The sequence below is a fragment of the Rhineura floridana genome, chromosome 13, assembly GCF_030035675.1.
Source record: "Rhineura floridana isolate rRhiFlo1 chromosome 13, rRhiFlo1.hap2, whole genome shotgun sequence".
Classification (NCBI taxonomy): domain Eukaryota; kingdom Metazoa; phylum Chordata; class Lepidosauria; order Squamata; family Rhineuridae; genus Rhineura; species Rhineura floridana.
The window spans coordinates 9,680,713-9,708,273 of record NC_084492.1 but is presented as its reverse complement, the minus strand read 5'-3'; the positions used below and the strand labels follow the sequence as shown (position 1 = coordinate 9,708,273).

At 46.2% G+C, this 27,561-nt stretch overlaps 1 protein-coding gene and 1 long non-coding RNA gene across 3 annotated transcripts in view; both read right to left on the bottom strand.

Moving 5' to 3' along the window:
• Positions 1 to 7,299: 7,299 nt before the first annotated feature.
• On the bottom strand, positions 7,300 to 11,109 carry LOC133369300 (uncharacterized). Of its 2 annotated transcripts, none has more exons than XR_009758864.1 (6): positions 10,890 to 11,109; positions 8,270 to 8,307; positions 7,972 to 8,088; positions 7,717 to 7,796; positions 7,545 to 7,628; positions 7,300 to 7,376 (listed from the first exon to the last, which is right to left on the bottom strand). It is a non-coding gene; the product is annotated as an uncharacterized LOC133369300 (long non-coding RNA). The 2 variants fall into 2 exon arrangements; XR_009758863.1 differs by lacking the exon at positions 10,890 to 11,109 and adding an exon at positions 8,618 to 8,770.
• Positions 11,110 to 18,900: 7,791 nt separating this feature from the next.
• The window catches only part of MBTPS1 (membrane bound transcription factor peptidase, site 1), a 66,962-nt gene continuing 58,301 nt past the window's right edge, over positions 18,901 to 27,561 (bottom strand). The window contains exons 21-23 of the mRNA XM_061593751.1: positions 27,200 to 27,326; positions 26,277 to 26,407; positions 18,901 to 20,565 (exon numbers count right to left, since the gene is read on the bottom strand). Of these exons, the coding sequence (XP_061449735.1) occupies positions 20,372 to 20,565; positions 26,277 to 26,407; positions 27,200 to 27,326 (452 nt within the window). The 3' untranslated portion in view covers positions 18,901 to 20,371. The remainder of the gene's footprint in view (positions 20,566 to 26,276; positions 26,408 to 27,199; positions 27,327 to 27,561) is intronic.

Sequence of the window (27,561 nt, the reverse complement as noted above, 5' to 3'; positions counted from 1 at the left end):
TAGAGAGGGGCCCTGATGCTGTCTTTGCCTTCCTCCCTTGCTCTCTTCATCCTTCCCACAGGGTAGATGGTGTGTCTGTTGGTCCTGGGGCCAGGGGAACAGTCTGACTGGAACAGGCTCTGATGTTATCTTTGCCTGCTGCCCTCACTCTCTTCTCATATCAGCCTTGCTGGATCAGGCCAATGAAGGCAGAACATAGCCACCAGGGTTTGTAGCCATTAATAGCTTTATCCCTCCATGAATTTAACATTCTGTTGTGCATCACCTCCATCTCCGAGCAAGGCGAGACTTCCAGGGGTGCCAGCACTTACCCAGGGTTTGGTTTCCTTGGAAAGAAGGTTAGCGGACAGAGTATGCTGTCTTATAGGATATGCAGTTTTTATTTACACATATAATCCTGAGTGTAATATGGCATTACTGTATATGTATACTGTAATGGCATTAACAGTCCATCAGATCTTGCTCCTCAAGGCTCATAGCTTTGAGGTCCCTTCAGACACAAAGAGCAAGCCAGCCTCTCTGTGTGTCTTCCTTGTTCCAAGCTTCTCCTCAGACAAACTCAAACACAGCCACACAAGCTACTTCCTTGTTGGGGGGAAAGCCTCTCTTCTGAAAGAGTTGCTGGCCAATTCCTACACTTGTTAATAGGGTCACTTGACAGGCCCACCAGCACACAGACTAGCTTAATGAAGGAAACCGGTCTAACCAGTGGAGCAAGTTTCTTCCAGTGCAAACTGTGTCTCTTATAGGCACACAATTATAAGCTAGAAGGGGTCTCCCAGATGCCATCCAAACCTACCCCAACAATCCTGTAACACTGATTTTAAAGCCATCCAAGTAGGTGGCCATCACTACAACTTGCGGAAGTGAATGCCAAAGTATTAACTAATCTACATGAGAAGGACTTGCCTTTGTCCTGAGTCTTTCAATATTCAGCTTCATTGGATGGCCCCAAGTTTTTGTATTAGGAAACGGAGAAAAATCTCCCTTTCCCCATGCCATGCATAATTTTATTACAGGGCCTTTTTTAAGGACTTGTTACTGGGTGTCATTCATATGGCTTGCATGCAGAATCCACTCTACGATGTACAAACCCTGACTGTGAATTGAGGAGAAAGTGGTTCAAACAATAACAAAAACCAGAGAGTGAATATAGCTACATGCATCCTTGCAAATTATCTATCATAGTTAAATACAGCTGTGAAAAAGGTGTTCCCTGGAGAGGATCGTTAGGAAAGGGCTTGAAAATAAAAGGAAGGACAAGCTCAAAATCTCAACAAACTTGGTTATTGTACCAGAAAAAGACAAATATATATATAGCAACAACAAAATCCACAATAATCCACTTATAACGACCCAGTGAACAAGAAACAATGGTCCCTCCATACTTGAACCAGTCTGTGACATTCAGCTATAATGGTAGTTATTTCCAATGAAGATTTCCTCTGGATGGAAGAAAACAGAAGAAAAAAGAGACTTAATTATGTTAGCTTCATATATTTATTTACCATATTTATACTCCACTCAAAGGTCCCAAGGCAGAAACACACAAAATTAAATAATAAACTTAGCAGCCACGGCCATCCTTGCAGAGCTGCTGGGTTCCATGTGACCCCCTCTGGGCCTACCTCCACCATCACCACCGACATTGGACCATCGGAACACACACACCCCAGCGATGGCCATTTCGGGCTGGCAAACATAGCAGCTCCCAGTCATTCTGCCTCCCTCACAGCTTATATTTATTTGTTGAATTTTATTTTTATTTATTTGTTGAATTTCTATACCGCCCGACTAGCATAGCTCTCTGGGCGGTGTACAACAGAGAAATATAAATATACACAATAAAATCCAATAATTCGGTGCAAGGAACATGTATGTAGACATCCACAAATCTAAAATCAGTTAAACATATTTAAAAGACTAAAATAGGCTAAAATGCCTGAGAAAAGAGGAAGGTTTTAACTTGGCGCTGAAAAGATAACAACGTCGGCGCCAAGCACACCTCATCGGGAAGACTATTCCACAGTTTGGGGGCCACCACTGAGAAGGCCCTAGTTCTTGTTATCATCCTCCGAGCTTCCCTATGAGTCGGAACTCGGAGGAGGGCCTTCGATGTGGAATGTAGTGTATGGGCAGGTTCATATAGAGAGAGGCGTTCCAGCAGGTATTGTGGTCCTGCACCGTATAAGGCTTTATAGGTTAAAACCAGCACTTTAAATCTGGCCCGGAAGCATATTGGTAGCCAGTGCAAGCGGGCCAGAACAGGTGTTACGTGTTCAGACCGCCTGGTCCTCATTATCAGTCTGGCCGCCGCATTCTGCACAAGCTGTAGCTTCTGAACCATCTTTAAAGGCAGCCCTACATAGAGCGCATTGCAGTTATCCAATCGAGAGGTTACCAGAGCATGGACAACTGAGGTGAGGTCCTCCCTGTCCAGATAGGGACGTAGCTGAGCTACCAACCAAAGTTGGTAGAACGCATTCCGTGCCACCGAGGCTACTTGAGCCTCGAGTGACAGGGAAGGATCTAAAAATACTCCCAAACTACGAACCCGCTCCTTCAGGGGGAGTGTAACCCCGTCCAGAACAGGGTGGACATCCACCATCTGATCAGAGAAACCTCCCACCAACAGCATCTCAGTCTTGTCTGGATTGAGCCTCAGTTTGTTAGCTCTCATCCAGTCCATTATCGCAGCCAGGCAATGGTTCAGCACATTGACAGCCTCACCTGAAGAAGATGAAAAGGAGAAGTAGAGCTGCGTGTCATCAGCGTACTGATGGCTACTCACTCCAAAGCTCCTGATGACTGCACCCAGCGGCTTCATGTAGATGTTAAAAAGCATGGGAGACAAAACCGACCCCTGCGGGACTCCACATTGGAGAGCCCACGGTGTCGAGCAATGTTCCTCCAGCACTACCTTCTGGAGACGACCCGCCAAGTAGGAGCGGAACCACTGCCAAGCTGTACCTCCAACTCCCAACTCCGCGAGCCTCTCCATAAGGATACCATGGTCGATGGTATCAAAAGCCGCTGAGAGATCAAGGAGAATCAACAGAGTTACACTCCCTCCGTCCCTCTCCCGACATAGGTCATCGTACAGGGTGACCAAGGCTGTCTCGGTGCCGAAACCGGGCCTAAAACCCGATTGAAATGGATCTAGATAATCGGTTTCATCCAATAGCGCCTGGAGCTGGCCAGCAACCACTCACTCCAAGATCTTGCCCAGGAATGGAACATTCGCGACTGGTCTATAGCTATTAAGATTTTCAGGGTCCAAGGAGGATTTTTTCAGAAGTGGTCTCACTACCGCCTCTTTCAGACGGCCAGGGACCACTCCCTCTCGTAAAGAGGCATTTATCACTTCCCTGGCCCAGCCGGCTGTTCCAACCCTGCTAGTTTTTATAAGCCAAGAGGGGCAAGGATCTAGAGCAGAAGTGGTCGCACGCACCTGTCCAAGCACCTTGTCCACGTCCTCGAGCTGAACCAACTGAAACTCATCCAATAAAACATGACAAGACTGTGCTCCGGATGCCTCATTCAGATCAACTGCTGTAAACTGGGAGTCTAAGTCCCGGCGGATGCATAGGATCTTATTCTGGAAGTGCCCAGCAAACTCATTACAGCGGGCTACTGATGACACTATCAAGTCCTTATGGCCAGAATGAAGTAGCCCTCGGACAACTCTAAAGAGCTCCGCTGGTCGGCAAAGAGATGACTTAATAGTGGCAGCAAAATATTGTTTTTTCGCCACCCTCACCGCTCCTAAGTACAACTTAGTAGAGGCACTTACCAGTGCATAATTGCATCCGTCGGGAGTTCGCCTCCACCTCCGCTCAAGCCGCCTCCTATCTTGCTTCATTGCTCTCAGCTCTGGATTGTACCATGGAGCTGTATGAGCTCTACACAGGAGAGGACGCGCAGCAGCAATCGTGTCAACAGCCTGGGTCATCTCCGCATTCCACAGTTCAACCAGGAGCGCCAGTCTTATCAGCCGGAAAATCCCCCAGAGCCCTTTGAAAACCTTCAGGATTCATCAGTCTCCGGGGGTGGACCAATTTAATAGGTCCCCCACCCTTACAGAGGGGAAAGGCCACTGAGAGTCTAAACTTCAACAAGCAGTGATCTGTCCATGACAAAGGGAGAGATGTAAGGATCCCCACATCCAGATCACTATCCCCATGTCCAGTAGCAAAAATAAGATCTAGAGTATGCCCCGACACATGTGTTGGGCCACTAACATATTGGGACAGCCCCATGGTTGTCATGGAGGCCATGAAGTCCTGAGCCGCCCCGGACAACGTAGCCTCGGCATGGATGTTGACATCCCCCAGTACTAATAGTCTGGGGGATCTCAGCAATACCTCCGAGACCACTTCCGTCAGCTCAGTTAGGGAAGCCGTTGGGCAGCAGGGTGGGCGGTACACCAACAGGATTCCCAGTCTGTCCCTTTGACCCAACACAAGGTGCAAACACTCCAGGCCAGTAGCTATATGAACATGGTGCTTGATGAGAGGGATAGAGCTCCTATAGACCACAGCAACCCCACCTCCCCGACCCTCAGATCTACCATGGTGCTGAACCAGGTACCCGGGTGGGCAGAGCTGGGAAAGACTAGCTCCTCCCTGCTCACCCACCCAGGTCTCGGTTATGCATGCCAGATCGGCTGCCTCATCCACAATTAAATCATGGACGAGGGAGATTTTATTGTGTACCGATCTGGCATTTAAGAGCAGCAACTGGAGATCCGAGAGTTGGCTGAAAGGACAACCAACAACCCTGCGGATGTGAGAAGGACTGGAACAAGGCACAGCCACTACTTGTCTGGGCCGCGTTCCCCTTACCTGGCATGTCCTTGACACAGCGCCATACCTCCCTCTGCCCGTCACTACAGCAATTGGGGCCCCCTCAAGTCCCCCCGTTTGGTGGAAAAACCTCTTTCCCAGGCACATAGTAAAACTTATATATACAAACTCATGTATTCACTCACATCAAACACAATCACAGATATACACACCCACACATTCCTTCATAGCCAAACACACAAAATACAGTCCCACACTTTATACAAGCAGGCACCGGCGTCGGATGATGTTAAAAATGTTGGAGATGCGTCAAATATCCTCTTCAGAGCAGGCAGCAACGTCACCAGCAGGCATCAAGCTCTTATCGAAGATAATCCAATTTCTGCTCCCATCCACCACACAGAGCACAGGAGGCGTAGATAGCAAGCAACAAGTCACCACAAACTCAGCCGCCGCCTCGTCCACAGGCCCCAGACTGGACCGGAGCTTTTGAAAACCATTCATCTCCAACACTTCCCTTTTCCCACACACACATGCTACAGGAGGAGGGCAAGTGTCAACTTAGCCCTTCTTCCCCCACTGCTGTTCAGTAGCAGTACTCACTCCCCTGTGGAGCTATATTTCCTATATGTTCTTGGGCTGCTTTCTGGTGGGGAGGGGGGCTGAACCAGACAGCCTTTGTCTTTTATTTTCCAAGATGCAATGCCTGATGTTGATGAGTGGTTCTGTATTTTGGTGAAGAAAGGTAGCAACCCCTTGCCAGCACCTACTTTCCTACTCAAAAAAGGCACTAATGTGTAAGTGGGAGCGGGGGGGTAGGGGGTGGATAGCAGCCTGAAGAGAATGGAGTCGGTGGGACCTAGCCATGCTTTTCCAAGGGTCCATTGAGCCTGGATCCAGGCCCATGTCACTGACATCAACAAAGGAGGACTTTATGGGCTGAGGTTCATGTTGCAGATCCTGCTGTGGGTGCTAATGACTGCTTCCCAGCCTGCAATTGTGCTGTGGGGACTACCTCAGGGAAAGAGCCATGTTTGCTCTGGGGCAAGGCTGGGATTTCACAAGCCCTTGACCTAGGAGGTCTGTCTCAGGCATGCACCTTTCACCTGAGAGGCTTTATTTTGGGAAGGGAGTCCCACTGTGGATTCTATTTACCTGCTCTGTTCCTTGGCCACAGATTGGATAATTCTGGAGGGAGGTTGGTCTGCTGGAGAGGAAAGGAAACGCAGAATTAGATACTAAAAAAAAATACAAGAGAACATGGCAGCCAAAACAAGCCAGAGTGAGGGCGTGAAGGGAAGACTTGCCTCCATCACCAGCTGCTCAGCCCCAGCCTTTTGCCCCAGAGGACCTCAGTGGGCCCCGCAGCCTAGAAGGCAGAGGTCAAAGGGCAAGTCCAAGGATGTGGGCAGCAAATGCCACCTGAATAACCCTGGCAGCCCCACATGATTTGACTTCTTGATACCAGACTTGAATGGGATAACTAGGGTGAGAATCTTTTGTGAGCTGTTTTGAGATCTTCTGAAAGTGGCTATCAAGTGGGGTGTAAAGATGCCAAAGGAAGGCAGGTGAGATACTAACCTTCAGGTTAGGGATACTAGTTGCGTAGGCCAGCAGCGGTGATGCCATTGGCCACCTACTTTCTGTCCTTCCTGCTGATCAAATAAGATTTCAGGTCCTGTGGGAGGAAACAACATCTCAGAATCAGGAGACTGGTTTGGACCTAAGAGGCACGTGGCTGCCACCCATTATGGAGTTTATCCCACTAAATAGATCCCTTGCTTGCTGTCCTCAACTGTTCTAGAAGGACCATGTGCCTCCAAGGTGAAACTGGAAAATGGAAATGGACTGCCTTCAAGTCGATCCTGACTTATGGCGACCCTATGAATAGGGTTTTCATGGTAAGTGGTATTCAGAGGGCGTTTACCATTGCCTTCCTCTGAGGCTCAGAGGCAGTGACTGGCCCAAGGTCACCCAGTGAGCTTCATGGCTATGTGGGGATTTGAACCCTGGTCTCCCAGGTTGTAGTCCAACACCTTAACGCAGCCTTTCCCAACCAGTGTGCCTCCAGATGTTGTTGGACCACAATTCCCATCTTTCCTGACCATTGGCAAAGCTGGCTGAGGCTGATGGGAGTTGTGGTCCAACAACATCTGGAGGCACACTGGTTGGGAAAGGCTGCCTTAACCACTACACCATACTGGCTCTCAAATGATCCAGCCCCAAATATAAGGTCTGCGTTAGAGGCTCTCTTCTGATTGCTCCATGGGGCGGGTTTTTTTTTTTTTGGCAAGGCAGGCTCTTTGTCTGTCACTACCAGAAGTGTGGGATGATGCTATTTCATGTGTCCAGCTTGCCTGCCAAAGGGGGGGGGGGTGAGGGGTGCATGTTGGGTGATTCTGCTGACAAAAAGTATGTCAGGCGGTGGCTTCACCCTGCAAGGCTCTCCTTGGATGAAACAAACCCTGATGCCATCAATACACTTACATTCATGAGAAGGCAGAGGGTCCTGGGAGTTGGGGCCTCGCAGAGGAGGCCCCGAAGTATCAGACTGAAATGCTCTTTGAGGTCCTGATGGTGATGACCATTGTCATCCCAGTGAGTCCATGATTCAGGAAAGGAGAAGATATACCAAGGAGAAAAAAGAGAGAACAGATTTTTAGCAATGCAGAAAATGCTTCAAGTGTCTGAAGAAACAGCCATATAAATGCAAGTCAAAACACAAGACTAATGATTTACCTCCCCTTCATGCTCCCTTTTCTGATCACACACCGCTTGAAAGGCCACATGTATGATTGATTATATTCTCTTGGTTTTATAAAGCTGGAGGGATAGAGAGGAAAGTGTCAGCTTCTGCTGTGAATAAAGATCCATCACCACGATGCACCATCCATTAAAAAATACAGCATACCTCAATTTGAAGATGGCGTCTAAGGCCTCTTGCAAAATGTTCTTTGATTGAGCAAAATTGTTCCAATTTCCCATAATGTCCTGGGAGAGACCAAAGAGCAGAAGATAAAAGTCACTTCCCCATGGACGTCAGGAGGACTTCTCCAGTCTCATCCCCCAGGCTCAAGGGTTGATTTCAGCTGGAATTGGCCATTCCATTCCAAATGGCGGCAGCCCCCCCCCCTCAGCCAGACCCACAGGCCTGCATCTCACTCACCAAAATGGTCTGCGCAGTGAGGTCTTTTGAAAAAGAGATGGTATCGTTGCCCCCCAGGGAAGCCTGCCTGCAGATTTTTATGATCCCCTGGAGGAGACGTTCATCCCTGGCGAGTTTCTGCAATTGGAAACAGTGAATTGAGGGGACGGCTTCTCTGCATCTGAGCGGCAGAACTCAGAAAACAGTGTGAGTCCTGGGGCCAAACACCATGAGCAGACATTGCCCTGGGCTCCGGAGGGTTAGGGTTCCTATTGTTAGGGTTATACTACCTGCTCTTGTTATTTTCTCAAAAACTAACCTCAGGCGATTGGGAGATGTTCCTGGTCTGCCAAGAAGCTGCATTGGGAGGAGAAAGGAAGGATATGGAGACAGATTAGTTTATTTCTTAGTATTTGCCACAACTGATTATTCCAAAATTCTCCTTCCTGACCTTCCTGCTTCTGCTCTTTTCTGAGTCCTCTTATAGGGGTGGGGAGCCTCAAGCCTGGGGGCCAAACACAGCCCTCCAGGCTCTCTGTCTGGCCCTCGGGACTCTGTTGATATTCTTACTGCTCTGGGATACATACGTGAGCTGCCCCCCATCCTATGCCCTGAGCTGCCATCCCGCTTACGCCTTCTGAATCCCACCAACAGGTAATCTGCTCACCTGTAGCCTCAGCTGCCTTTTTTTCCTCTGAGGGGGACACTTTACTCCCCCTCCTCCGTATAAACTGCCTTAATCATCTGAGCCTGGAACAGATGGGGAGGGGGGAATGTGAGACAGAAGCCTGTAACTAGAAATACCAGAAAGGTGGTTGTTGTCAGGGATGAGGGTCTGGAGGACAGGAAATAATTCTACACTGACCTACAATTTCATTTTCATGAAAAAAATGGACTGCCTTCAAGTTGATCCCGACTGATGGCGACCCTATGAATAGGGTGTTCATGGTAAGCGGTATTCAGAGGGGGTTTACCATTGCCTCCCTCTGAGGCTAGTCCTCCCCAGCTGGCTAGGGCCTGCTCAGCTTGCCACAGCTGCACTAGCCAAGCCCTTTCCTTGTCCGCAACTGCCAGCTGGGGGGCAACTGGACTCCTTGGGACTATGCAGCTTGCCCACGGCTGCACAGGTGGCAGGGCACGTAACCCCTGAGCCATTCACTGTGGGGAGATCTTTAGCTGGCCCTTGACGCCCAGGAGACACAAGCAGGGATTTGAACTCACAGACTCTGGACTCCCAGCCAGGTTCTCCTCCCCACTGGGCATTCGCTGTTAAACTGAAGTGTAGGGCATTGTAACAGCTGGGAAAGGAGCAGGAAAGAGGCGGCCAAGGTGATCGAGGGCTTGGAGAGCAACTGGATAGAGAGGGGAGTTTCTTCCAACTAATACTAGAACTTTGGGTCATCCAGTATCATTGATGGGGAAGATTCAGCACAGAGCACAGAAAGGGCTGCTTCACGTAACATTTAATTAGCTTATGGAATTCACAGGCATAAGATGTGGTGAGGACTATCAGCTTGGAGGGTTGGAAAGGGGATCCCACAAATTCATGGAGTCTATGAATTATAGCTCTGTAGAACCTCCAGGTTCAGAGGCAGCCTACTACTGAATTCCACCTGCTAGACGGCAAGTAGCAGGAATGGATTATTGGATCCTGGGCTTCTTGGAGACATCTGGCTGGCCACTAGACTACATGGACTTGATACAGCAAAAGGCCTTTTTTTTCTTTTATGCAGACAGACACCCACCTGTTCTCCACATGGACACAGTCTTGAGTGTGTGTGTGTGCACGCGCATGCGCACATAGCTCCTTTCATTGCTATCAGACTTCACATGGAAGAGATTCCAACATTCTCCCCAAAAGACGTGGGAAGCATTGACAGCCTGCAAAGGCATCCTCAGCACAATCTTTTTAGGGTAACTTTGCCCTCCATGGAGAGGGAGGAGGCCCCCTTGGAGTGTCCTGGGGACGTGAAGGTACAAGAGAAGATGAGCCTAAAACTCCTGGGGCAGCTCAGGAGTGTGAAGGAGTCTTGGCTGGAGCCAGAGTGGCTGGCAGGCAGGCGGGGAGGGTCTGCTGAGGTAGACAGTGGGAGAGATGAAAGAAGGAGGAGAGGGACTGAGGCGGGAGGGAGAGGGGAAACGCAGGGAAAGAGTCTGGAGGAGAGGAGTGTGATGCCCTTCCCTGGCTCTCCCTGTCAGGTTCCTACCTGCTCATGGCTACTGCCTTTCACTAGGCACCACCAGGGACTCCACCAGTCCGGACTGTCCTTTTTTATGGTTTCTCTCTCCACTCTAGCACAGATCTCAATAGATCCCCCTGCTAGGCAGCACCACCAGTCACGTTCTACAACCAATGTTCCCAGAGACCTTGCCTGAGTCTCTCTATCCGGTTACATTCGTGACTGCGTGCCTATGCTGTTCCCAACCCCCTTGTATCAATGCAGATAACTCATAACTCGGGGTTGCTCTGGATACTTATAATGTTATCTTCTCCTCTTCACCGCTGCCACCATTTGTTACTGTTTCCCTTCAGCCTTGGTCATTACCTTACCCTCCCTTCTGGTCTGTGAAACCCCAGCCAAGGATCAGGCCTCCGGTAAACCAAAATAGTGTTTATTAAATATTAGAAATAACAATATAACTTTGATAATGATCTACAAGCTTATGGTTTCATCTATTACTGTGATATTTGACTTATTACTAATCCGAACTCCACCTCCCTCTTTCTCCACACTCTCCTGACATACACCAACTCACACCCACCTCCAAACTCCACCAAAACAACCCACTCACGTCCCCCCAGATTCAACTGTCATCCTTCCATTTATACTCTCAGCCATCCAAACACTCAGCCAATCATCCAGCATTGTACTGGTCATTTACTCCCCCCTCCTCTTTCATTCCACTTACCACATATCTTCTATACAAACAGCACTTACCATATATACATTAATACAGGAACATCACAAGGAGCCCTTCCGGAGGCGAGTCAGTTAGCTCAAGGCAGGACCTAAGAAGGCTTCTCTTGCATAGGTCAGACTGTAGAGGGAGAGTCCTCCTGGTCTCTGTGGCTCAGGAGGTGGTGGAGGCAGGCTTCGGGGGGCCCATGAAGGGAAGCCCCTGAGCTCAGGAGAGCAGCGGAGCGACCGGCCTAGAGACCTCAGGTGGGGGGGCAAGGCCATGGGAGGGAATCTGGGCCCTCCCCCAGAATATAAAGAGTCAAAGGAAATCCCATTTACAGTTTGAACATGATGGTGTTTCTTAGCGCCCCCAAGCCCTATCTAAGCTACCTACCTAAATATCCCCCTAAGCTACTCCACCCCCACCCCACCTCTAATCCTAGCCCTATGCCTATCCCTAACCCTAAAGATCTATAAAATATGTATACAAAATAAAATATATACAAAAATATATAAAGTATATACAAGATATATACAAAAATAGAAACAATATAAATAAGGAAATAAATAAAAATTAACAAATTAACAAAAATAAAAATATAAAGAAAATAAAGGTATAAATAAAAAAAAATAAGAAAATTATAAAGATACAAAATAAAGTATAAATAAAGAAAATATAAAGGGAAAATAAAGAAAATATAAACAAAAAAACCAAAAACTTCCCTCTCCTCTGCTCACTAACCACCACCAACACTCTCCTCACCTCCTCTCCTAACTCCCACACTGGACATTTGTGGCTGGGGACTTTTAGGCCAGCAGCAAGAGGAGTCACAAAGGAGGGCGGGGCCCTGTTACCTTGACAACCCACCTGCCTTGGTCCTGGGCAATGCTCCTCCTCAGTCTTGAATGATGCTCCTTCAGAACTTGGAGGTGCTGACCTCCTGAAACACCTCTCTTCATCTTCATAGCTCTGTTTCTCTCATAAATCTGATTCTTCTTCATTCAGCAATCTGCCTAAAGGGAGACCATCTTAACCTCCTTTTAAATACAGTGGAAATCTCATACCTCCCAAGCTGAGAGACGTCTATAGCATAGTATTAGACAATCTGCATTGCATGCAGAAGGTCCCAAATTCAATTTGTGGCATCTCCAGGTAGGGATGGGAATCTCTCATCTGAAACCCTGGAGAGCGGCTGCCAGTCAGTGTAGACAATACTGAGCTCAATGGATGAATGATTTGACTCAGTATGAGGCCACTTCCTATGTATATAGCAGTGATTCTCAAACGGTGCGCCCAGGCACACTGGTGCACCCTAAGAGGTGGCTAGGTGTGCCTCAAATATTATGAAAGTCTATTTTAAAAATGAGAAGAAACCCATTTGTATAGGGTAATAGTTTTCTATAGTTTGTTATTTTTATTCATAGTTTAAAAGATATTATTTTTTAAATGTTGTACATGAAGTGCGCCAGAACATTTTTATATGTTTTACAGTGCGCCGCGAACCAAAAAAGTTTGAGAACCACTGGTATATAGGAAGAGCAAGCAACCTTCTCCACAAGATGTAAGGATTCATTTCTTTCTGTAACACACAATGTAGACATTGTAGACATTTTTATAAAATGCAAATACAAAATCTGAACATAAAAGGGAACACTTTACCTCTGCAATCGTGCCATTGGTGCTCCTCTGCAATAAAATCTACTGTTCAAAAACAGCTTTCTGGTAGGGTGTCATAACCCAACACCCTCAATTTAGCCTCATTTTATGGCGAATGGGGAAATGTATCCAATCATGAATCTTATTTCTGAAGGTAGTAAGTCTTAATCATGTATCCATCTGCTCAAGGACTCTGAGGAACATGTGACTGCCATTGAAAATGGCAGCCCAGGGTCAAGTTCTTCCCCTCCAGGAATATGTAGGACACCTTTCCCCATGTCCCAGCATAGTCATAGTCTGCCCATGACTATTACTGATGTTGAGCAGGGAAGGGGAAATGCACATTGTCATGGGTAGGACACAAGGTGAGTTGCCAATCTGGTGCTTTCTGACTGAGGCTGATGGGAGTTGTAGTCCAAAACATCCGGAGCATGTCAAATTGGTGAAGGCTGGCTGGGCAAAAGGTTCTTTCTTGGGGTTAATGCTCGATTTACCCTCAAGATTTTGTTCTCACTTAGCAGCTAACTCCAAATAAAGCTGAACCACAAACTCAAGGAACAAACAGAAAAATATATTAAGACCTTCCCTAGAGAAATATATTCTCATTAATTTCCATTTGAAAACCCATAATAGCTTCTGTTGCTTTCTTTTATTACTTTGGAATGTTGTTTCAGCAAAATTAAAGGCAGAGTTCAGTTCCTAGAGACCAGTGTGAAAATGGTGCTGTTAAGCTCCTGAATCAGCAGGGAAAAGTAAGCCCTCTGCAAATATCTCTGGTTTGGAGTCAGTTGCCTGGTTTATATATCACTTTAAACCATACTTAAGCTTTGAAAATGGAAATGGACTGCCTTTAAGTCAATCCCAACTTATGGCGACCCTACAAATAGGGATTTTATGGTAAGCATTAGAAGCTGTTGTTTTCTTCTCTCAGGCTAGTGGTTTGTCTCTTTGGAACCTACGTTTGATCCTCAGGTACTCCCTGTAACTTAGTTTTTGCAGATTCTACTATGCAGTAAATGTGAGTGGGTGGTAACGAGTCAGATGGGATATTGTGCATGGTAACTTTTTCCAGCGCAAGGCTCTCTTTCTCTCTTTTTCTAGTATTGTCAAAGAGGAAATGTGTAAATCTCCCTGGTCCCCTTTGTTGGTGGCTTCGCCGCTGATCCCTTCCCAATGGGCTCTGCCCATTGTGTTTTTTCCCCCCGATTCCCCCACCCCCTGTGCCATTTATGCCATCTGGGTTGATCTCCTGTGAGTGCTGCTCTTGGGAGTGGATGGGAAGGGCCACTTCCTCCTCTTTTCAGATTCTGCCTGGTTGCATTTTGCATGAATTTAAATTTAGAAATGGCAATGGCTCTGTGTGGGCAAAGCTCTGCCCCCCCATCCCCCACCTTCTCCATTTGGTCCCCAACACACCTGATATTCAGGGAAGCAAGCAGAGTCCCGTGTCCATCTCTGCACTCCAGCAGGAGTTAGCACACACACCCCAGTAATCTGAGTATGTGCAGCTTGACTGAACCAACTGTCAGACTAACCTACCTCACAGGGTTGTTGCCAAAATAAAAGTGGGAGGGAGGACCGAGTGAAAAAAGAGAGGTACAGATATATCATGTCATATTCACAGACCATGCAGAACGGGGTGGAGGAACATGGTCAAAGCTAGATGTGCCCCATTGTTTTAACAGCAATATTCCATAGTTCTGGTACATCCACCCACCCAAGCAAACATTTTCCCCTGGGGTACAAAAAAGTTAAAACACTGCAAATGCAGCAAAGTAGCCAAGGAGGGCGATGGAGGCCGCTTTGTGCACCAAGTGCAAACACAGTAGTAATACACACACACACACACACACACGTTGTCGTCTCTCACCTCCAGTTTATCTCCATTTCCTGCTGCCTCCTTTCTCCTCCTTCATCCACATCCTTGCCCTCCGGCTCCTTTCTCCCTCCACTCCATTCTTCTCCACCACCATCCATTAAAAAAAAAATGTTTTCTCCCCTCCACCCCCCTCTTGCTCTCCACCTCCTCAACACCCAAAGAGCACAAGGGAAGAGAGATGCAGCAAAAAAGCCAGTTTGAGGCACATGATTTTCATCCACGAATCAGAGAGCAGAAGACTTCCCCTGCTTCCCCACCCCCTCAATAAACCCAAACGTAATGCTGAAAACATTACAATTATTCCTCAAAAGTAATAAATCATTCCTTGTTCTGTTACAATCAAAGTGTAAAAAAAGTTACCCACTTGTTCCTCAAAAAAGTAATAAATTACAAGTAATTCATTTTTTGTAACTAATTACTTCCAAGAGCTGGGTTTAATGGTTTTATAACTACAGTGTTTGGCTCAGTGATTGCTGTAGTTTCTAGCATCTGGAGCGGATTCCTCTTCCTTTTTCTTTTTTTTTGCCTATAGATGCTGCTATTCTGGTTTTGTGGTTGGTTTACACACACACACACACACACACACACACACACATGGGGGGGAGAGAGAGAGAGAGAGAGAGAGAGGAACCAAAACATCATATATGCTAATTTATAAGTATAGATGCAATTTCAGAAATATTTGCTATCATTTAAACAGAAATACAACATCTTACCCTAGTGGGAAAGACTGTGACCCGGTACCCTGTCTGCCTTCTCAGTCTGCTGTCCAGGTGTTCACTGTGGATGGGCAACTACTTCAAGCCCCTCTTGCCTCCAGATCGTACATATGTGCTAGGCCATGATTTGACTTAGTGTTATATGTAAACTGGATCTTAATTGGTATCTTTAAACCAGCCTTCGGCTGAAGAGCCCTTCAAAGAGAGGACCCCTTCAGATAGAGGACTGTCCTTGAATATTTATTATTTAATACATTAATAAATTATTATTTATTTATTATTTCATACATTTGTATCTTGTCCTTCCAGAAGGAGCCCAGGGCGGCAAACAAATGATAAAACTCTAAAAACATAATTTAAAACGTATTTAAAACTTCTTAAGAACATCTTAAAAACGAAGTTTCTTAAAAACTTTTTTTAAAACATAAAAACATCTTTAAAAGCATCTTAAAAGCAATTCCAACACAGATGCAGACTGGGATAAGGTCTCTGCTCTACTTAAAAGGCTTGTTGAAAGAGGAAGGTCTCCAGTAAGCGCCAAAAGGACAACAGAGACAGCGCCACCACACCACTAAAGGTCCACCTTCCTATGTTGTGCAGAACAGATTTCCTGATGAGACGGTATCTGCAGGAGGCCCTCACCTGCAGAGTGCAATGTTCGACCGGTATATAAGGGGTAAGATGATATTTCAGGTATCCTGGTCCCTAACTGTATAGGGCTTTATATTCCAAAAACAGCACTTTGACCTTAGCCTGGTAACTAGCAGGCAGCCAGTGCAATTCTTTCAGCAGAAGAGCAACATGTTGGTGATGTTCAGCCAGATTTCAGCTGAACATCAGGAAAAACTTCCTACGTGTTAAGAGCAGCACGACAATGGAATCAATTAGCTTGGAAGATGGTAGGCTCTCTAACACTGGAGGCATTCAAGAGGCAGCTGGACAGTCATCTGTCAGGTATGTTTTAAGTTGGATTCTTGCATTGAGCAGAGGGTTGGACTCAATAGCCTTACAGGTCCCTTCCAACTCTACTATTCTAGGATTCTATGCTCCAGCAAGCAGTCACACCACCACATTGTGCATCAGCTGCAGCTTGCAGACCAACTTCAAGGGCAACTCCACATAGTGTGCATTACAGGAATCCATCCTGGAGGTTACCAGTGTATGGACAACAGAGATCATGCTATCCTGATCCAGAAATGGTCACAGCTATTTTACCAGCTGAAGCTGGTAAAAGGCACTCCTATCCACTCAAGTCACCTGGGCCTCTAGTGAGAAAGTTGGATCCAGGAGCACCCCCAGACTACCAATCTCCTCTTTCAAAGGACTACTCCATCCAAAGCAGGCACCTGACCAATTATCCAAACTTGGGAACCACCAACCTACAGCTTCTCCATCTTATTAGGATTCAGAGTAGTTCATTGGCCCTCATCCAGCCCACCACAAAGTTCAGGCACTGATCCAGGGCTTGCACGGCCTCTCCCGATTCAGATGTTAGAGAAATACAGCTGGCTATCGTCAGCATACTGCTGACACCTCACCCCAAATCTACTAATGGCTGCTCCAAGTGGCTTCATGTAGTTGTTAAACAGCATTGGATGTTGATGGTACCCTGTGGCACCCCACAGCACAACTGCCAGGGGGCCAAAAGACAATCACCCAATGCTATTCTCCGAAATCAGCTCTGGAAATAAGATTGGAACCATCATAAAACAGTGCCTCCAATACCCATCTCACCAAGTTGGCTCAGAAGGATACTATGGTTAATGGTATCAAAAGCTGCTGAGAGATCAAGTAAGGAGGACAGGGGGAGTGCAACCCTGTTATTCTCCTGATAAAGATAATCCATCAGGGTGACTAAGGCTGATTCAGTCCCATAATCTGTTGAGCCTCCGCTTCCCCACGAGGGCCAGGGAGGGGGGAGACACGAGCTCCAGTTTTCCCAGCTGTCAGAGGGCGCGGAAGACCAAGGAATTGTTGAGTCTGAGCAAGACCTTGAGAGGGGAGGGAAGTTTGACTCCGGGCCAATTCCCACGGATGGCGCAGTCTCGGAAGCGGAGAGCGCGCCGCCCCCCGACAGGTTGGAGGAGCCGTTGGAAGATGTTCCAGAGGGGGCGGTGACTCCCCCTTTGCCAAGCGGTTCCCAGGATGCCTCGAGTGCATCACCGCCCCAACCTCGAGCCGGTTGCCAAGGAGATGGTTCTTTCGGACTAGCCATTGGAGGCACACCCCTCACCCTGCTCTCAACGCCGCGAGAAGTGGACAGGACAGAGGCAGGACTTGTGGAGGAGACACAGATTACGATCTAAAACTTTCCCTACTTAAGACTGTCACGCTCTGGATTAAGTTGCTGAGTCAACTTTCTTCACGTGTTGCAGAGCATGTCTAGAGTGCAGTTAGGGACTTCTAGTGAGCTAGCTTAGAGATTTCTATGAAACATGACTACTACCTCTGTGATTCCTTCCACGTTTGTCTGGGTATAATGTAAAAACTTTCACCCACGTGGTTGGCATGTTTCTTAGCACACACTTAACGAAGAGACCCTGTAGAGGGCCTTCTCTGTAGTGGCCCCTCCGTTACAAAACTCCCTCCCCTTGGAAGCACAAATGGCCACAACATGAATGGGTTTTCACCAGTTGGTGAAGGCCCATTTGTTTTTAAAAGCCTTTGCGAGTTGATTCTTCTTTCTCCTGCTTGGTTCTTAACTGTTACTAAATGGCTCGATTTAACGTCCTACCCTCTAAACTTTTGGATGGCAGATATAAAAAAAACTCCAAGAAACAACAGATGTTGCCCGTGATAATGATGAAGTGGAAGCTGTTTCACACGTCCTGTTTAACTGTAGCTATTACAAAGGGGCTAGAAAAGACCTAATATACCCTATTATGCAGTCTTTTCCAGGCCGTTCTTTTGAGTCCCTTTTTATTGTTTTACTTGAGGGTTCAGATAAGGCAATTACTGAGCAAGTGGCAAAATTCCTGAACTTGGCCATCCGGACTAGACCCTGTATGATTGTCAACGGTAATTAAATAACTTGAGTTGTTTATATAATCCAGTTTGTTGCTCGGTGTACCCTGTGCTACGATGTAGTTTTATTTTATAACTCCCAGCATTATGTTTTATATTTGTGGTCAGTTGAGTGTAAATAAAGATTGATCTCTGTTACTAAATGAAATCAAATTGTTATGAATTGTTAAGTATGTTGTATATCATATATTTGTGGTTACTGACAGATATTTTTATGGAAACTGCTTTGAGGTCAGCATGACATGTAAATATGTAATCACTTCACAAGTACCTGGGCTGAAGGAGCAAAGGTGTAGGCAGTGGCAGCCAGTAAAAGAATATGTAAATGGCGTCTGAAGTCATGCTCAACTCAATCCCATTGATTTTAATAAGAACATAAAAAACCCTGCTGGATCAGGCCAGTGGCCCTTAGTCTAGCATCAGGTTCTCACAATGGCCAACCAACCAGATGCCTACGGGAAGCCCAGGTCCTGCTTCCCTCTTCGCTTGTGATTCCCAGCTACTGGCACTGAGAGGCATAGTGCCTCTAGCAGTGGAGGTAGAATGTAGCCTTTTACCTCCATGAATGAATGTGTCTAACCCTCTTTTAAAGCCATCCAAGTTGGTGGCCATCACTGTCTCCCGTGGGACTGAATTCCATCGCTTAACTATGTACTATGTGAAGAAATTCTTGTGTATGTCCTGAATCTTCCAACATTCAGCTTCGCTGCACGTCCCCGAGTTCTAGTATTATGAGAGAGGGAGAAAAACAGCAAACAAGTATTGTAGCATGTTATGGATTAACTAATTTATTCTACATAGACTTTTTTTTTTTTAACCATCAGATGCAAGCAGCAGCATCCTCAGTTGACAGGTCTCAAGCTAGACACTTGTCATAGATTGTACATTATGGATTTGTTTGCCAGTTTAACCTGAGTAATTTTTTCTCCTTATGCACCCATTATGTACATACCCATCAGAGGATATGTTATAAAGTTGACTCTAGTCCACAAAAGATGTTAGTCCTTAAAAGCACTACAGTACTGTTTTTGCTGCAACCGTTTGACATGGCTCTTGCTCTCTCTAGACGTTTATTTCAACTGACATTAGTTACAGCTATTTCATGCCTGATTGTCCCTAGAGGCATGGTTTGCATGTCACACTAAGCCAGACCATGTCTTAGAGCAGTCACTTTGCTCCTCCCTGGGGTTCTGCTGCTGTACTGAGCTCTCCCATGAGCCATAAACTGTGAGACAAAACTTGGCTGTAGCTTGTGATTAGTCTGGAGAGAGCTAAACCACAAACCTGGACTCGGATGACATGCTAAGCCAAATCATGGCTTAGGTTCAGCGCAGCACAGCAGCAGAATGTGGGGGAGGCAAAGAAGTTGCCATCTCCTCTCACAGAGCCTGCACACTGTATGCCAAACCATGGTTTACCTTAGCGCAGCATGCAAACCAGGACAGAGTCTATAAGGCGGTCAAAAACCAAGCTTCGCATTGATGTTTATAAATGAAATTGTTTGGGCAAGTATGAAAAAAAGAAAGCTTTGCAGAATTGCTACTTAGATGGTTTAAGCTTTCTACTGAAGCTTTTAAGGGGGTAAAAACTTCTGTGCATTTTTGTTTCAGCTTCAATAAAGATAACATATTTATTGAAAAAATTTCTTCACCTACAATGGTGAAATCATGCCAAAAAATTACAAAACATCATGGTAAGTTGCTTTATAAAAATAAACAGAAGGGGTTTGCCACCTGATCTTGTCCCTGCTTCCTGTCAGATTTTCTCTTTTTCATTCTCACAGAAGGATGGTGTGAGTTCGATTTTTCTTAATATAGTATTAGAAAATTGCATTCCATTCAGAAAAAAAAATGGTTTGCCATCAAGTAGCCAAGTGCCTTGAAGAGGATCTTCTCCCAAGTCTTTCCTAAAATAAATATAGAAAATAGTCTCTAATGAAAAGGTTTGGTCAGTTTAAAAAAAAAGAGGTCCCTTTTTCTCCCTTTTTGGAATACAGAACAACATATCCTTTCTTTTTAAATAATGCTCAAGCCTTTGGTGGGTTCAGCTACTGAAAGTAAGAGTTGTTGGTTTTTTATCTCAAGATGATTCTCTTGAGTTCTTCTTTTGTCAGAAACCAAAGATACCACGAGGAGGTTACTTGCATAAGTCACCCAACACCAGGGCACGAGCAATCTTCCTTAGTAGTGATCGCAATTCCAAGAAGCAGCCAGCAAGAGGAGGTCATCTTTGGCAACTGAGGTCAAACAGACGGTGTCTTTGGTGGGTGACCCTGTTGTATAATTTGCGGCCGCTTGACTCTGGGCTTCCGTCTCTTTGGCCTGCTCTTAGCTTTGATCTGCACCACGAAGAACGCCAGGACCACCATCGCACCAAGGAATGCAAAGACGGGTATTGTCCCTCCCACATCCTGGTTGTACCGTCCAGGCATTATTCCTGTATGGGAAAGGGAGCAAATGAATGTACCCAAGCTGAAGATGTGTTAAACCATCCACAAACAAGATTTATGGCTGTCTGAAGAAGCTATCACACAGCTACTTACTGGGTTGTATCCAATGTTAGTCATTCTCAGTGGATTCTTATTATTACTACTAGTACTTCTCTTCCTTAGTGTATTATTATTATTACTATTACTATTACTACTACAACTACTACTACTACCATCACCACCACCTAATGTAGTAGTAGTAGTAGTCAGTTACTATTATTACTCCTAGTAGTCAAATGTATTATTATCATCATCTTCACAACTACTCAGCCTACTACTACTACATGTAGTATTATTACTACTGCTAAGTGTATTCTTTATTTATTTAGACAATTTATATACTGCTTATATTTAATGACACTTTAAGCGGAGCACAGCATAAGCTAAAACATCTTAAACAGCAAATACAAAAAACCACTACTCCTGCTACTACTACTACTGTGTATTATCATCATCGCTACTATTCAGTGTATTATTATTATCACTACTAAGTGTATTATCATAATCATGTAGTCAGTATATTATCATCATTAATACTACATTGATATAATAATTATCCATATTAAATTTGTATCATAATCATTATTAATATTAATATAAATATCATTACAATCATCATTATCATTTATATTAATTTTATATTAAATCCTACCCTTCCTCCCAAAGGATCCCAGGGCAAACATACAAACAATTCCAATACAGATGCAGCCTAGGAAAGATCTCTACTTAAAATCTTGTTGGAAGAAAAGTAGAGCCATTGAAATGAATGGATTCTTTTCAAAGGGTCCACTCTAAGTAGGATTTTGTTAGATACAACCCAGTGATTTCAATTATGGATCACTTCTCTGAAGTGTCTTAAATCTGCTCCTCAACAGCGTAGGAAGTGGGCCTGGCTGAGGTTTCCCTTGTGGGACTGAGCACTAGTTTGAAAACCAATGTTAGAATACCAAACTGTGTTCTGGAGACCCTTAAGGTTCCTCAATGAGAAGATCAGTAAACATTTCAAACAATTTTGCCCACTGACTGCAAATTATCTCCTAAAACAGGCACCTATAGGGAGGCTTTGGACATGCTCTAGGGCAGGGACAGGGTACCTCAGGCCCAGGACCCATATGTGGCCCTCTGCTCCTCACTATCTGGCCCCTGGGATTCTGCCTAGGCCATGCCTCTTCTCCAGGCTATGCCCCTCACTAGGCCTACTGTGCACCCTCCTCTAGTGATTTTTACCTGGCTGGAATGTATCCTTGACCTGTAAATTCTGGCTTCCCTGGATGGAGGATGGAGAGTGGTGTGCGGATAGCCACATCTACCACTAGTACATGGCCCCTAGAAGGTTGCCCATGAGGGAATGTGGCCCTTGGGCTGAAAAATGTTTCCTGCCCCCCACCCCAATTCTAGGTAGTTCTCTTTCAGTTCATGTGCATGGAGCCATAATGGAGGGTCCATCACGACTGGGCAGCAACATGTCTAAGCAAGGTGTGTACTACAGAACCTTTTGCAATGTCCCCTGCAACACAGGAGTTTGATGGCAGACATACAGTGGTTCCTCATCAGACAAGTCTATGTGGAACGTTAGGAAGCTTGAAAACCACTTCCCCAAAATATCAAAAGCTAGAAACTGCTATGCCTGTGAACATATGCCTCTGCCATCTGCCTTCAAGGAGGCGGTAATAATTCCAACTTTGAAAAAGACCCCTTGGATTTAAACAACTTCCGCCCAATCTCAAATCTGCCATTCCTGGGTAAATTGGTCGAGTGGGTAGTGGCGAACCAACTCCTTGAACTACCTTGACCCATTTCAATCAGGGTTTAGACCCAAACATGGGACAGAAACAGCGTTAGTAGCCCTGGTGGACAATATGAGAAGGGCACTGGATAGAGGGGAATATACCCTCCTTGTTCTCCTGGATTTCTCGGCAGCCTTTGACACTGTCGACCACGGTATCTTGCTGGATCGCCTAGAGAGGTTAGGGATTGGAGGCACCGTTCTACGGTGGTTCCGCTCCTTCCTCTCATTAAGATGGTCCGCCCCCAGAGACTAATGATTCCTGAGGATTTTCAAAAGGCTCTGGGGAGTTTTTCGGCTGATAAGGCTGGCGCTCCTGTCGAAGCTCTGGTGGAACTGTGGAATGCAGAAATGACCCGGGCGGTTGACACGATCGCCCCTGTGCGCCCTCTTCGGTGTAGAGCTCATGCAGCTCCATGGTATACTCTGGAGCTGAGAGCGATGAAACAGCATAGAAGACGGCTTGAGTGCAGATGGAGGCGAACTCCTGATGGATGCAATGATGCACTGGTAAGTGCCTACACTAAGCTGTATTTAGAGGCAGTGAGGGCAGCAAAGAAGCAACACTTTGCTGCCACCATTAAATCATCTATCTGCCGTCCAGCGGAGCTTTTTAAAATAGTCCGAGGGCTATTACATTCTGGCCCTACGGACATGGTGGAGTCATCGCAGGCGCGCTGTAATGAATTTGCTAGGCACTTCCAGGATAAAATCTCTTGCATCCGCCAGGACTTAGACTCAAAGGTTGTAGCAGTAGAATCGAACGAGGTGTCCAGCGCACAGTCTTGTCCTAATTTTTTGGATGAGTTTCAGTTAGTACAGCTTGAGGACGTTGACAAGGTGCTTGGACTGGTGCGTGCGACCACTTCTAAGTTGGATCTTTGCCCTTCTTGGCTAATAAAAGCTAGCAGGAATGGAACAGCCGGCTCGGCCAGGGCAGTGATGAATGCTTCACTGCGGGAAGGAGTGGTCCCTGGCCTCTTGAAAGAGGCGATTATAAGACCACTCCTGAAGAAAATGTCCCTGGACCCGGAAAACCTTAACAACTACAGGCCAGTAGCTAATGTTCCATTCCTTGGCAAGGTCCTGGAACGAGTGGTTGCCAACCAGCTCCAGACACTCTTGGATGACACCGATTATCTGGATCCATTTCAGTCGGGTTTTGGACCCGGTTTCAGCACGGAGACAGCCTTGGTCGCCCTGTATGATGACCTCTGTCGGGAGACAGGGGGAGTGTGACCCTGTTGATTCTCCTTGATCTCTCAGCGGCTTTTGATACCATCGACCATGGTATTCTTCTGGGACGACTCACTGATTTGGGAGTGGGCGGTACTGTATGGCAATGGTTCCGCTCCTACCTGGTGGGTCATCTCCAGAGGGTAGTGCTTGGGAAGCATTGCTCGGCACCCTGGGATCTCCAGTATGGGGTCCTGCAGGGGTCAGTTCTGTCCCCCATGCTTTTTAATATCTACATGAAGCCGCTGGGTGAGGTCATTAGGGGCTTTGGAGTGCATTGCCATCAATATGCTGATGACACGCAGCTCTATTTCTCCTTTTCATCTTCTTCAGGTGAGTCTGCCGACATGCTGAACCGATGTCTGGCTGCGACAATGGACTGGATGACAGCTAACAAACTGAGGCTTAATCCAGACAAGACTAAGATGCTGCTGGTGGGTGGTTCCCCTGACAGGATGGGGGATGTTCGACCTGTTCTGGATGGGGTTGCACTCCCCCTGAAGGAACAGGTTCGTAGCTTGGGAGTTCTTTTAGATCCATCCCTGTCACTTGAGGCTCAGATAGCCTCGGTGGCGCGGGGTGCTTTTTACCAACTTCAGCTGGTGGCCCAGCTACACCCCTATCTGGACAGAGGGAACCTTGCTTCAGTAGTTCATGCGCTGGTAACCTCGAAATTAGATTACTGCAATGCGCTCTACGTGGTGCTGCCTATGAAGACGGTTCGGAAACTGCAGCTTGTGCAGAATGCAGCGGCCAGACTGCTCACGGCGACCAGACGGTTTGACCACATAACACCAATTCTGGCTCGCTTGCACTGGCTGCCTATCTGTTTCCGGGCCCGGTTCAAAGTGCTGGTTTTGACCTATAAAGCCTTACACGGCAAAGGACCACAATACCTGTTGGAACCCCTCCGTTACGAACCTGCCCGTACACTACGTTCATCATCAAAGACCCTCCTCCGAGTTCCCACTCATAGGGAAGCTCGGAGGGTGGCGACGCGGAAAAAAGCTTTTTCTGTGGTGGCCCCCGAACTGTGGAATGATCTCCCAGAGGAGATACGCCTGGCGCCAACGTTACTATCTTTTCGGCGCCAGGTTAAAACTTTTCTCTTCGCCCAGGCTTTTTAACATGCTTTTAACATGCTCTTAACTTGCTTGTATGTGTGGATATTGTTTTAATTTTTAACATTTTAAATTTTTAATGTGTTTATATTGTTATAAGTTTATTGTACTTCTGATGTTTCTTGTCTTGTGAACCGCCCAGAGAGCTTCGGCTATGGGGCAGTCTATAAGTTTAATGAAATAAATAAATAAATACTGAGGGATGAGGTTTTGGAGCCCTTGCCTCTCACGTGTGGGGTGCCTCAGGGCTCTATCCTCTCCCTGATGTTATTCAGTGTTTATATCAGGCCGCTGGGAGATGTCATTAGGAGATTCGGGCTGCAATTCCACCAATATGCAGACGATACCCAGATCTTCCTCTCATTTAAATCTTCCCCACCACCGGCGATAGAAATGCTGTCTAAGTGTCTGGAGTCGGTGAGGGATTGGATGAGCAGGAGTAAGCTCAGACTGAATCCTGATATAACTGAGGTTCTGTTGGTGGGTGATAAAGAGAAACTGGGGATTACTGAGTTGATGCTCAACGGGGTATTATTGCCCCTAAGAGATCAAGTCCAGAGTTTGGGGGTCATTCTTGACTCCCAGCTATCTATGGAGGTGCAGATAGCAGCCGTCAGTCGGGCAGTGCTTTATCAACTACATCTCGTCCGAAGGATACACCCTTACCTCCCGAGCCACTTGCTTCCAGAAGTAGTACATGCTCTGGTCTTATCCCGGCTGGATTATTGTAATGCCTTATATGTTGGTCTTCCCTGGACTACGGTTCGTAAGATGCAGCTAGTGCAGAATGCAGCGGCTCTCCTGATTAAGGGCAGTCGCCGCCGTGACCGTATCACCCCAGTCCTTAAGGAACTGCACTGGCTACCTGTGGTTGCGCGGGCCAAATTTAAGATCCTGGATTTAACTTATAAGGCTCTTCATGAGGCCGGCCCACTCTATTTAAAGAGTCGCCTTCATTCGCACCAGGGGCGCCGGCTTACAAGATCGTCCTTGAATGGCTCACTTCTTATACCTCCAGTAAAAGAGGCGAGGTTGGTGAGGACAAGGTCTAGAGCCTTTTCTATCGTGGCTCCTACGCTTTAGAATTTGTTGCCAATTGACCTCCGTCAGGCCCCCTCCCTGCTATGCTTTCGGCGGACCTTGAAGACCTGGCTCTTTACCCAAGGGGATTAGGCTGGCAGATTGCAGTTCTTGGGGGGGTTAAATGTTTAAGCTTTTATTTTTTAATATCTAATTTTTAGGATTTTAATTATGTTTATATGAAATGTACTTGTGTTTGGTTGTAAGTTGCCCAGAGTGGCAGATTAACCTCTGCCAGATGGGCATCTAACAAATCTCATAAATAAATAAACATTGTGGCCAGGTGTGTTAAGCCCTCACAGTTGCCCCCCAAAAAGCATATTAAGCAGGCATAAATAAGCTGTGATCTAGATGGCTAAAAAGCCAGATGTAGATAATTTCAGAAGTCTCTGTAATTCCTCTGCACAGATATGTGTGCTGGAGTTCTGGCACTTACCCCCCGGAATATCCCATGCTCCGCTTTCTCCAGGTGACAAAGGTCTTACTTGCGGTCGGTTCTGACGGAAACTTGGTAAAGCCACTTTATCCAGGTCAATTGACAATAATTTCTGATGCTTCCAAAGGTTGCTGAAAGAAAAGAAAATATCCAAAACGATTTGTATATTGAGCTACCAGTCAATCAAGACTGCAAGAAAGTATTTTGAATATCTGAACATTTCAATGGGTCTACTCTGAATAAAACTTAGTGGGACACAAGCCAGTGTTACTTTTGGTAATATCAGGTTGCAAGGCTGAACTGGTGATCTGAGAGATGTCAGACAGGGACTCAGCCTCGTTTGGTCAGAGCTGGGTGGTGGCACATGGAAATTCCAGAGACTGGCCCACTAGCCAAAAGAGACATCAACAGGTCAAAAAGGCTCAGGTGATACTCCCCAAACCTGATAAAAACCTGTGGCCTAGTTTATGGTCTGAGTAAATGGGAGGTCAGCTCTTGCTGGCTACAGACCACCTTTACCTCCACCTGCCCTCAACTGCAAGGTCTGGCAGGTGGACAGATATTATGCTTAGATATCCTGAGTTTATCATCACCTAAGTACGGCATTTCATGTTGTTTCACTTCTAGATTGTAAGCCTTTAAAATTCAGTGCATAATGTTTATCTCCAAAAGAGCTAGAAACTTTACTTTTTGATGAAAATAAACAAATAGACGTGTTTCTCAGATGTCTGGTGTGTGTGAACTCAGGTAACTGCTGATTTTCTATGAAACAGTGTGGGTTTTTTGTTTTTTTACCATTATCTTTCATGTGCCTGGAAAGTTAATCAGACAAAATACTGTGTTACTTAAGTGACATGCTGATCCCATTCGAAACTCAAATCATTACTAAGGCATTTAGCAAAATAAAATTAAAAAATCACAACCTGGGTGCTGTTTCGTTCAGAGGCTGTGGCTTCGCCCAGGACAAATGAGGACACGCTGGAAGAGGGCGGGCCTTAGGGTCACGCAGGTGAGCTTCCAGCACCTTTGAGTATCGATGAAGATGGTTGCCTGGAATTCCACAGCGAAAGAATTATAGCAGAAGGTTATTTCCTGCCTGTTGTTCCTGCTCTTTTCTAAGCATGAGCAGCAGCAGATCTCCTGAAGCACCCCTCCCCAACTGAATGGTGGGCTGGCTGCTGAAAAAATAGATAAATCTGCCTATTCCACCATCTAATGATTCCCACAGAAGCAGTCAACCTGAAGAAACAGCCACTGCTTAGAAATTCTGATCATCAAGTGGTAT